At 48.4% G+C, this 12,077-nt stretch overlaps 1 protein-coding gene across 4 annotated transcripts in view; it reads right to left on the reverse strand.

Annotated features, from left to right (window-relative positions):
- Positions 1–345: 345 nt before the first annotated feature.
- NT5C2 (5'-nucleotidase, cytosolic II) overlaps positions 346–12,077 on the reverse strand; it is a 53,786-nt gene continuing 42,054 nt past the window's right edge. For all 4 annotated transcript variants that reach the window (XM_008643858.2, XM_017726171.1, XM_017726173.1 and 1 more), the window contains 13 exons: positions 11,292–11,383; positions 11,044–11,101; positions 9,687–9,780; positions 8,619–8,672; positions 7,395–7,478; positions 6,623–6,664; positions 5,359–5,466; positions 4,971–5,037; positions 4,208–4,378; positions 3,294–3,345; positions 2,996–3,056; positions 2,293–2,469; positions 346–2,082 (listed from right to left, as the gene is read on the reverse strand). In XM_008643858.2, the coding sequence (XP_008642080.1) occupies positions 1,831–2,082; positions 2,293–2,469; positions 2,996–3,056; positions 3,294–3,345; positions 4,208–4,378; positions 4,971–5,037; positions 5,359–5,466; positions 6,623–6,664; positions 7,395–7,478; positions 8,619–8,672; positions 9,687–9,780; positions 11,044–11,101; positions 11,292–11,383 (1,312 nt within the window). In that variant the 3' untranslated portion in view covers positions 346–1,830. The remainder of the gene's footprint in view (positions 2,083–2,292; positions 2,470–2,995; positions 3,057–3,293; positions 3,346–4,207; positions 4,379–4,970; positions 5,038–5,358; positions 5,467–6,622; positions 6,665–7,394; positions 7,479–8,618; positions 8,673–9,686; positions 9,781–11,043; positions 11,102–11,291; positions 11,384–12,077) is intronic.

The following is a 12,077-nucleotide window of genomic DNA, read 5'->3' on the forward strand; positions in this document are numbered from 1 at the left end:
GTGGCAGTGTGGGGATGTTGCCCTTCCCACCATGGAAAAGCCCCTCCTCACTCTCTGTGTCCAAGCCAAAATGTTTCTCTGCCCTCCCCATGCTTTCCTGGCTGATGCAGAAGGTGATAACAAAAGCCTCGTGACCCACCATTGCTTCTGGGGGCAATGTGAGGACCAGGTGTGCCCTTACAGCAAGATCCACTGCCATTGCTCCTCAGTGCTTTACATGACCAGTTCCCAAAGGTGCTCTCACTCTTCCTCAGTCACCCATCCTGCTGGGACCCCATAGACCTCTTCCCACCAATTCCAGCACAGCCCTCATCATCTCAGCAACACACCACAAAACACCAGGCATTTCTTAGAAACATCATCATTTATTGACTTGAACAACTGCCACTAGAGCAGCATTTTGCTGCTCAGATGGTGGTGGTGTGGTTTTTCTTATTTTATTTTCTACTAAGGTACTTTAAAATGAAAAAAGAAATTAAATGAGTTTATGGTACTGAAACAGTCAAATTCATTACAAGAGGGCCCTCGTTGTAATCCCTTTGCAGCGAACGGCAGAGGCTGGAGTAAGGGAGGCTGCACCTATGACTCAGAGGAAAACCACAGGGCACTGCTGCCCAGCTGTGTGCCAGCTCCGTGCCTTCCCTGGGCTGGCTTTCAGGCACAAGGACTACTTGCCCATCCATGAGGGCACACCCCCCGGTCCCCACACAGCAGCCATCACGCTCCTTGGCCAGGGACGCAGCCTTGCCCACCACAGCCAGCGATGAGGCTCCGCTTGCTCCGCACCAGACCAAAGACCAGGGCAGCTGCCGGACGGCTGGGAGCTTCCCGGCTCCCCCCGTGGGGCTGGCCCTGTGGGATGTGCTGTTTCCTAATTTAGGGCAGGCCCATGTGGCCCGCAGCACCCTGGCACAACAGGCCCTTTCACTCCCCATGGTGGCTGGGGTTGGTTTTGGGATGCTTCACTTAAAGTTGAGAGGACAGAAAGGTCAGGAGGAACAGAGAGTGACTAATGTTAATGCTAAAGCAACAGCTTCAAGCTCCTGGGTTAATATTTACTGCTGAAACTGGAGGAGTTGAGAACAGTGTGCAGCTCAGCTGTTTTGAGAAATGCCCTGGAAATCATGCATCACATGCTGATGCTGAGCTTGGAGACACTGGGAGAGGACAACGAGCAGCTACAGGTGAAACATATATGGCAGCAGATGTGCAAGAGCTGGAATCTCACTGTCATCCACGATGGCTGGAGGAGTCAAACCACTTACACAGAGAAACTCACACCAACAGAAGGTAAACGGGGTGCTGGAAGGCACAGCAACACCCTGGCTAACATGTGAAGGGGGGGATTATGTAACCCAGGAGCAGAGGGTTAAAGGCAGCAACCTAACAGGCAGCAGGATTTGGATAATTTTGTCTCCTGCAGGGCTCAGCACATCCCTTCTGTCTCCACAGAGAATGTAACAAATGCCAAAAACCGTTCATAGGAAACTGTTCAAATGGAAACCAAATGCAACACATGATGGGAAAGGGAGAACCATGCAGCATCCCGAAATGTAATGGGAGTAGCGTGACAGCACAGGTGGGCAGTCCAATCTGAATGCACCACCCAGGTAGAATCCATCAGCTTTTTGAACCGTCTGCAAAACTGAAAACAAGGGTCTCCTCCTAATTAGTGTTAATTTGTTAGAAGTTTCCAAATACTTTCAAAATGTGCCTTTGCAAGAATCACACCCCCCAACCCATCACCCCAAGGGCCCCAACAACAGAATCCATTCCTGATCACTGCTAAGAGTCATGGTTTATCTTCAGAAATACTTTGTTTTTTCCTTCTTATTCCTCTTCCTCCTCTTCTTCCTCCTCTTCCTCTTCCTCATCATCATCTTCATCGTGGCAATGTGTGATTTCCTGAGGTGCCTGAGGGAAGAGGTTGGGCGGTTTGATCTCACTGATGGAACGGGTCAATTGGTGCCGCTTGTAGTCAGAATCTTTGAAATCCACCGAGGTGCGATTGCGTGTGGCCATCGGCGACTCCTTCTCATTGATGTCAACGTGCGTGTGCTCTACTGTGGACTCGTGTGGCATCTGCATGTGGAACAGAGAGAGGAAGTGACAAGAGGTGTCCCAGTCCCTGAGACACATGGAGAGCAAACCCCAGAATGCAACCGTTTGGTCTACGATCTATCAAATGCCACCCAACCCTCCAAGGTGCTGTTGTGTCCTGTGGAAGTGATAACGGACACAAGCATGGGCACCTTTGGGAGCCCTGCCCACCTCCCTGGGATTGCAACTCACCAGGACGTGGGCAGCTCTGAAGAGGTAGCTGAAGGGGTAGTAGAGGAGGTTGATGAAGGAGGCTGCATAGAGGTCAGCGTAGCGCATCACCTGGCTGGCAAACAGCGTCTGCCGAGAGCCACTGCGGAAGAGGCTCCCCATCATCCCGTAGCACATATCCATGTCGTGGGTCACTTTCTATGAGGAAAGGGCAGCTTAGATCCTGGGCCAGGCAGGCAGCACCTCAGAGCCATGACAACACTGAGGTGGAGCGCCCTGAGGGCTGGGGGCTACATGAGACCTGCAAGGATCTCCAGCAAGGCTTTCTGTGCTTGTATCCCGTGGCATCAGGGCACAGCTGAGCCCCAGGTAACAAAGGAAGGTGGCAGCAGGCTCAGGGCCAGCACTGTTCTAGGCTGGCACCCCAGGGCTGGCTGATCCAGAGGCTGCAGCCCCTCTGAGCCTCTGTGTGCCAGTACCACATGCTGCAGCAGTGAGCACCCTCAGCCAGTGCTGCTGTGGGCATGGGGAAGGGGACCCTATTCCAGACCAGGCTGCCTTTCAGGAGTGCCAGTGACACCAGTGAGTTGAGACGAAGTGGCTTTGCCAAGCCTGCTGTGCCCACCCAAAGGCAGAGCAAAGCATTTCAGGACTGAGCAGTGGGGTTGGGTTGTTAAGCCCTTTGGGATCCAAAAGGATGAAAAGGGATTTTGATGATTGGTACCTTAATGCGTCTCTGGATGGAGCTGATGTCAGGGCGTTCATTGCTGCTACTGTCCAGATGCCTAGTTACAGGCGAGAAGGTAAATACATGGTGTGAAAAGTCTTTCAGAACCAGATGCTGTGGGATGGGGCTTGGGGGAGGGAGGCTGGTCTGGAGGGGAAGGTTGGTCTTGTGGGCAGAGCCCAGGCCTGAGTCAAAGCTCCAGCAGCAGTGCCACTAACCCAACCCCAAGGTTTTGTCATTGCTGCTCATTAGCCAGGAGAGGCAGCAGGAAAGTTGTCACTGTTTGAACACTCACTTGTACAGCTCAGCCAAGAAAATGTCCAGACTCTGCAGCTCTTCAAAAAGGGCTGGAAAATCCAGAAAAGAAAGGGGAAAAGGGTAAGTTTAAACTGTTGAAATGAAAAGGGCTGAAAGTGAACCCACTCCCCTGCCCGCTCCCCTCACATGGCAGCGGACGGACACTGGAGCAGGGACACTGGAGGCACCTCATGGCCTCGGGGCAGGGAGAGGGGTCAATCACACTCTGTGCCATGGGCAGAACTTTGGGCTTGGTTTCTGGTTGGCCCTTTTGTTTTCGAGGCTGAACCTTTGCAGCTCTCACCAAAACCTTCCAACCAGCCATGGGGCACCTTGCATAACCCCCAGCCCTATTTACACACCAAAGGGCAAACCTGGGAGAAAAGCAGGAGCGCTGGAGGATGGGAAACACACAGCACTTTGGCGGCAGAGCAGCAGAGGGAGTGGGAGGAACGAGGAGGAAGCAGCTGGTGAATAGGGACTCCCTGCAGATGGGAGAGCAGTCATGGCTCAGGCATTACAGGGAGAATAACCCAGGTCTTGTCAGAATTTTTTTAACATAGAAGCCACGGCTCCATATATGCAGAGGGGCAGGATGTTCTGGGGTTATGGATGAGGAACAACTCAACCCCACCCAGCTGCAGCTTCTCCCGTGGCCAGGGCAGCACTTGGCTGATTACACACAAAAGCCCCTGGGAAGGAGCACAGGAAAGGCCTGGGACCCCAAGGCCAGCCCACAGAGAGGCACCCCAGCTCCTGCCACGAGCATCCAGACCCAGGGAAAAGGGCCAAAAGGAGAAGTGGCAAGCCAGGGTGATCTCTCCCCCGCACCCCTAAGCCCTGGCGATCTCAGGGGTGCAGCATCAGACAAGCAAGAGCAAAGCCTGGCCAGGGGCTTGCCCGGCTCCTGACCGCTTTTGTCTGTCCAGACGTGCAGCTCCTGCGCCAGCTCGGGGATCACCAGGAAGGTCCGCCAGCCCTGGCGTTTCTTGGATTTGAGGATGTCTCCAAAGATATGGTCTCCGATGTACAAGATATCCTTCCCTTTGGCCCCCAGCAGGTCACAGACCGTGTCCGAAGAGCCTGAGAGAAGAATGGCATGGCTCAGAACAGTGAGCCAAAACAGGTGCGTTTTCCTCCCAGAAACCTCTACTGACTGACCATGGCTGCCCTGGACACTGCTCACCTGCCTGGGAGTTCACCCAGGAGCAGCTTTGCCCATACACACCCCTACATGAATGACAGCAACAGAGGCCATGCTGCCTCCCACCCCATGTGAGAGTAATGGAGCCCTGGGTGTCACAGACAGCTCTGTATCCACCCCCTGCCCTTCCCTGGCTTGGCAGAACCTTCCAAGCATGGTCATGCTGGTGGCAGCACCTTTAAGTACAGCTGGGGACACTGCTGTGGGCCAGCTGCAGCCACCACAAGCCCTGCAGGGATTTTCCAGACCCTCCCTGGCAAGGAAGAAAAGGACATTTGAGGAGGAACAGGTCCATCTTGTCCCTGCATTGTGCAGTTCTAATCATGGAGAGCTTCTGGTGCAGTGTGCAGAGGGCACAAAACAATGTGCTTTGGGAAGCACAACCTTGCCTGGCACAAGTCCTCTCACAGCTGGAGTGGCTGAAGGCCACGTCAGAGCCGCTCCACAGAACAAGAAGGGCTCCTGCCTCACCTCCCGAGTACACAATGCCGTGCTGCAGCGGGCCAGTGTAGGTACCAATCTTCAGCTTCCCGGTCACCTGTGGAAGGAGGTGTTGTGTTAGTGCTGAACAGCTGATGGCCTGGATCTTTTCTATAGTGATACTTCACTCTTTGTCTGTCTGTCTGTCTCACTCCCAAGCAGCCCATAGGTGGCTTTCCTGCCACCTGCAGTATGTTAGGGAAGCCAGCAAAGCCTTGAGGTGATGGGGTTGCTCAGGAATCACTAAGAGGAGACTCCAGCCCACAGCCTCTAGGGTAGGTCCTGCCTAAACACTGCATTGACCATTGTCACTGAGAGATGCCATACAGGAGGTGCAGGAGGCCTTCCAGCCATGGCGTACCCTCCACTGACCACTCACCGTGTCCACCTGCCGCAATACGGTGCCTTCCCCAAAGAAGAGGGGTTTCCGTGCATCCACCAGGATCAGGTCAAAGTAGGACTGCCATGGCCGATGGGCACTCCCAGGCTACAAAGGCAAAAACAAACCCCAGAATCAGGCACGACACAAAAAACCACAGGGAGTTTAACTGGAGTGTCACTGTCCATAGCCATAACCTCGTGACAGTGCTGGTCCATCAAAATCCCTTAGCTCATGCCTCCTGTGGGACAGTACTGGGGTGCCAGCACCATCTCCTAAAGCACTCCCCTTTTGCCATAAGCCCATCCCATCCCAGCCTAGCAGTGGGGGCTGAGGACATGGTGTGAGACAGGAGAACAGCACTGAACATCCCTGTCAGGGCACAGCTGCCATGTATAAAGATGCTGTAAATGACACCCTACCACTGTTCCTGAAGGTGACATCCCGTGCAGATCCAGACACATGCAACTCCACGGCTTCAGCTTACAAGGCCATGCTGGTACTTTTGCCAGGAGTGGGAGAATGCCTGGACTCTATTTCACAGAGCATGGCTTTGAATCACAGCCCTGCCCAAAGGATATTGAGCCCTTTCTGCTCCATGTTTCTGCACTTTGTGAGATCAAGACCACAGCAAGGGGCTTCTTTAGCTATCAGTTGTGGTGAGTTTCTATGCTCTCAAAATTTCTCCCTTGGCTGCCTTCTGCCTTTAAAGCAGTGTGAGAACACATCTTTTGAGCATGAGATAGCCTCTCACTGGGAGACTGAAAGAACAGTACAAATTTGTATCATAAGCCTTTCTCCAAAAGTTGCAGGGCTGAGTTTTGACCTCAGAAAACCAAAAAAAAAAGCATGACTGAAACTTTTAGAGTTATGATAATTAAGGCATGATCAGCCCTAAATGTTTCTGCTGTTTTATACAACAATTTCCTTTCCATCATGGCTTTTTTTAACAACATCTAAACCATTGTGCATTATTTCTAAGAAACCTGGCTACAAAACGCCACAGTTGAAATGTTTTATCACTGAAATAATGTTATCATTAACACAGATTATCATTTGAGACCAGATGATGCCCCTTTTCTCTTTGTTATATTGTATTTGCTTTGATCCCATTCAAACAGGACACAAAACAGCAAGTGTATTTTAACCAGATTAAAGCAACTAATCCCATGCAGTCGATGAAGCAGGATTAAAAAGCTTTCCAGCTACACAGATAATTAGGCACATCAGTGTCTATTGCAACTGCAGTCTAGAATTCACATACCTTTGGTCCATGTGGAAAGTCAAACAAGTAAGTCATAATTTTCTAAAAGAGAGAAAGAAAGTATTCAAATATGTGCTTTTAAACATGCATTTGTGTAGTTTATAAAAGCATACTTTTCTGATTTTATCTCTTTAGATTGCAGAACTTTATTTTCAGAATTTACACAGAGGTCAGCCTAAGATTTGGAGACAAAATGAATGGAACAGGACAGTGACAGGAATCCAACCAGTAGTTTTTAAAATCAAATAACACAGTTTCCTCAGAAAACTGCACACTGCCTCAGGTGTATCTTGCAATGCTTTAAAATGGTATATAAATCTTTAGATCAGCAGTATTGCAACATCCTGACATTCACCTGGAGATGGAAGTAACTGTGTTTATTTCTCAGCTTAGCAGACAGCCCTTTCTGGGTCTCAGACCTCTCCAGGACCTTGGTTTGGTGACCTGTCTGTACTCAGACTATCTCACTTGAAAGGGAAAGTCTGCATTTTAAAGGATGCTAAAATCCAAAACTGAATATCACTTTCCCTTTCAGCCCTTTAATTGCTGAGGAACTGAGTGAGGCACAGAGGGACTTAAGCCAGACCTAGCTCAGTGCCAGAACCAGGATTACAAAAGGTGACTCAAGACTTAATCTGCATCCACCACTAACCCATCCTACACGTAGGTTAGAAAACACACGATTCTCCACCAGAACATGTCCCATCAAAACCCATCCAAATGGCTGGCTTATGCTTACTCCATGATTCCCAACAATTCAAGCAGCACTTACGTCTGTGTATTTATAGTCACTGTTCGTGACGAGAAACACCTTCCCCACTTCATTCATGCGGCTGAGCAGCAGTGGCAGCTTCCCCTGGAAGCCAAGGGGAACAAGTCACACACAAAAGTTACAGACATTCATCATGGGAAAAACACTCAACTATGACCCCACCAGACAAAAAAAAAAAAGCAAATCAAACCATCGAGCAAGCAAACTCACGTGTTGTGCACTGGCCAGAGCCAGGAAAGCTGCTGGTCCATCCAGGGAACCCCTCCAGAGCACAGCCCAGGGGAGGAAGGCGAGGGGGAAGGGCTCAGCAGGGCTGCGGTGCCTTTGCCAACCACAGTGCCAGGCACCCTGTGCTGCTCCCACCGATCTGCTCCAGCTCCAAGTCCGTTCCCGAAATGGGCCCAGAGGCAGGTGAAATCTGAGCTCATGAGCCACAAGTTGGAACGCATTATAATTCCAACCTCAAATTAGGGAGAATTTATTCCTGGGGCTATTTTTATTGAATCTGAAATCTCAGTCCACTGCCAAAATAGCTGATTACCTCACTGAACAGTTACCTAAGAATTCTGTAGGCATGTAACTAGAAACAAGGTTTACTGCTTTAAAGTGATAATCTACCACAGAGCACATCTAAACTAAAAAAATACTTATTCCAAAAGTGGTCCAGAGGGGCCTTGCACACTGCAGAGGTGGCAGGAGTAAGGGAACCACTGGAGCTTGCTCAATTAGATGTGCTGAACACACATTTTGGGTTTATCAAGAGACTAGACATTGGTGAGTCTTTCAGGATCTTTCCCTCAGTCCCTCATGGCTAAGCGTAGCTTTTCTGTTGGGTGGCAGAAGAATACCTGTGGCTAAAAAGACGCTCAACTGTTGCATTTTAAAGAGAGGATTGCTTGGGCAGAAAAACATGGGCAGCGAACACAGTTGCTTTCACCACTGAAAGAAACAGCATGAGCTTTGCCAGTGTGTTCACCTGGATAACATTTCCTCTGGCTTTTATATTTTATGTAAAAAACTGTGCACATCAATATGAAATCACGTGGGTCACTGGCTCAGAATAAAGGCTGTGTCTGAACTTTCCACTTCGTCTTTGGTTATTACAATAGAAATCACAGCCTTATCTGTTTTGTGATTTAGTGAAACAAATCGGCATGTTTATTTCTTGCCTGCTTAGTCAGTACTGAATGTCACATAGCACAAGGAAAGTAACTTCACACTTACATCTTTCACCACATACTTCTCCAGATTCTCAAGGGTCTTTTCCTTAAGCGATCCCTGAAATAGAAACAACAGAACCCAGTGAGGTCATGGAAACTTATGATGTAAGGGACAACAAAGTAATGCCAACTTTCACACTTTAAAATGCTGTGAAAGTACAAACCAGGGCGAATCTGAACCAGTGACTCTAGAGATGAGAGGCTTTGAGTAGCAGGGACCATCACAAACTCTGTGATCCATCGATTCCCTCACCATGGTAAATAATCCACTTCAACAGCATTTTAACCCTTTCAGAAGGGAATACAATAGAAACAAACAAAAAATAGATTTGCCATACCAAACAAGACAGTTAATGACCTGTCTCCAACACTGACCATAATGCTTTAGTCAAAGGCCAACTCCAACATGTATCACACAACACTGCATAAGGAAAGAAAAATAGATTCCTGACTTCTGCATGGGTAAATAGACCACCACAAGTACAACTGTGAGCAGAGTTCTCCTGTGATGGTTCTCCATCCCACCCAACAGACTGCTTGAATGAGGGAGAACAAGAAAATCAGGTCTTTAACCATATGTTAATGCTCACAAAATTATATTCTGAATTTGTTCACAAGAGTGTGCAGAAGATGAAATGCTGCTCTCTAATTAGAGAACAGCTGATGTATTTCTCTCTTTAATGCAGGTACTTTTTAATGACATAGGATAGTGCCAATGAAAACAATTTGCAGTAGAATACTGCTTTAATAATTAGGACAATGTTCAAGTTGTGGACTTGAAGTGCAAATACCCTCATGGCATCACGCTCTAAAACCCATGAATTACAGTACAAAAATGGAATCTGGGCACAAGAAAAAGGAATAGGAAGCCAAGCCAGATATGTTCCCATACTAAGAGGGCAGTTTAAATCTTGACTTACTCCCAAACAACTGCAATCTATGATTTGCTCACTAGGCGGCAAAGCAGGGCCCTTGCCCAGAGGAGGCAGAGAACATCTGAACTCAGGAGTTACAAACCAGCCCCTCTCACCCAGTTACAACCATACATGTCCCAAGGAGTTCTTGCAGTCACCTTGTAATGAACCCAGTCAACAGCATCTCTGACATCCTGGAACATACTCCTGAAGGACATGAAGAGGTCTCCATCCTTAAACCCCGTTTCACAGCTGTGAAGAGACAGAAGAGAGATTTTAGCATACAGTCACAGCAGGTAAGAAACACACTAAGGAGCAAGTTCAAAATGCTGTTTGGAGCTTGTGTTTTCATCCTGCCATCATGGTTTCTTATCTACTACTTTACTGAAGCTCAGACTTGAAAGAAGTAACCGGAGTTTAACAGGAGCTGCGTGCTACCCAGGAATGTCTGTGCCTCCACAGCAGTACCACAGCTTTCTGCAACTGTAACTCTTACTTCTCACCCACAGTATTACAAGAAGGTAAAAAGTCTGCAGAAAACTGCAAAAATGCAGTTTGCAGCATTTTACAGAAGATGAATAGTACTGAGGGAATAAACAGAGTGGTGTCCTTTCTCCCTCTTTCCAGCACTAGAGAAGGGAGTGTCATGGGAATCAACTAAATGTAATGCTGCTGAGAGGAGGAACTGCTTCTATGTTGCACACTTAGAGTTAACATTAGAAATTAAAATGTACTCTGGAGGTATCTTTGAGACAGCCATGACAGCTTGCATCAGAAGAAATCAAGAAAGATTACACAGACCTGTATTTATTATGACAGCAATCATCATGCCTCTCCTGAGAAAAGGTACTTCACCTGATGGACTGCCTGCATAAAGAGTCCCTCCACTCCCAGGTGAAATCCCATTAAACCTTTGCCTTCTACTCACACATATGCAAAGACGACCCATCACATGAGGTGATAAGCAGCACAGCAGCATTCACATCTGCCAGTTCAAACCACAGCTTGTTTTATGCTTATACATTTTTGACAGCAAGGTAAGTACTCATGCTGCACAAACAGCCTCTTACACCACACTGAGCACTTCACCTCTAAGTGTGCAATGTTCTTTATTACAACATGAAGCACTTGTGGTAACCATCTGAGGAAATTCAGCCTTTCAGTTACCAGTTCAGACATGGCTCCAATGGACACAGGTTGAAAATGAACTGAGTGGTGCCTGTGACCATGCTGTAAAAAGTCAGCAGTCCTAGAAGCTGCCCCAAATACCAGTGTCAGTCAGTATGTTGGTACTTATGTACTCTGTGAAGGAAACCTTCATAGCCAGCCTCCACTGTACACACAGATCAACTCATCACCACTAAATTACAGGAGGCCTGAGCCTTCCCCCACCAAAACCACTTGAGGGGCCTCCACTGATATTAAGAGCAGCTCCATCTGTGCTGTATTGCTCCTGTATAATATAATAACAATCTTACTGTTCCATCAACACCTCAAAGCGGAGGGAATACAAACCTCGTGTACCGGTCACAGTTAGTAAAGAAATCCACCAGGCAAGCCAGCAGGTAGGTCTCTGCAAGGAAAGAGAGGGAGATTATAACACAAGGACAACATCATACAGCCACCTAACTCTGGGCCTTGTGCCCAAAGGAAGAAAGTTCACGTAAAAAAACCCAAGCAGAAAAGCAGAGTACGACATCAGCAAAGCTTTACTGGCTTAAAGGGCACAGAAAGAAGACTGTGTTGGCTCACATGAGACTCACCTGGTAGATTGAATAATGTGTTCAAAATGTAAAACCTATCTGTGTCATCTCTCTGGATAAATTTATTTGGATATTGCTCCCGTGTTTCAGGCCTGAGAATAAATAAAGTGGACAAGAGTGAAACCACAAAACATAACAAAGATAAAAAGTGTTGACCTGCAAAACAGAGTTGTAGTGGGGTCTACTAACCAAAGTCTGCTGTGCTTTAATCAACACCCAGCTTCCCCACATGCACTGCTGGCACAAGAGCAAAAGTGCATCCAGGGGTATTCCCTGGGACACTCTGACTCCAGCAGAACCAGGACAAAGCCCTCATTGCTGAGTCAGCAAACTGAGCAGAGCCCACACAGGGACACAGAGTGGTCCAGAGTCCACAGCTCGACCTTAAGCCCCATGCTGCTGGCTAGGAGGATGCTTTAAATCATCTGCACTTTCATTGTTTGCTCATCTTAAACTCTCCCCCACTTTCCATGTGCTGCTCTCCACTCCCCCAGCAGCTTTCAGCCAGGGGTGTGCAGGGCTCTGCTGCAGGAGGCTCGCTCAGGGCCCTCTGCAATTCATCAGCAGGGTGGCACTGACTGAACTCACATCATTATTCTGGTCTCCTGAATTTCTGCAGCTTCTAGAGATAACTTTAGGCTCAGAGAGGAACTTCAGTGCATATACAAGGGCTTTTTTCTAAATTTTGGAGCCCTGATGCAAGGACTTAGAGGCCTGCAAGGACTTTGTCACCCTGGGGGCCCTGAGCTTGCCTTGCCTTCCTTTCATATGCCCCTGCAGCAGGAA

The sequence above is a fragment of the Corvus brachyrhynchos genome, unplaced genomic scaffold (assembly GCF_000691975.1).
Source record: "Corvus brachyrhynchos isolate BGI_N302 unplaced genomic scaffold, ASM69197v1 scaffold61, whole genome shotgun sequence".
Taxonomy (NCBI): Eukaryota; Metazoa; Chordata; class Aves; order Passeriformes; family Corvidae; genus Corvus; species Corvus brachyrhynchos.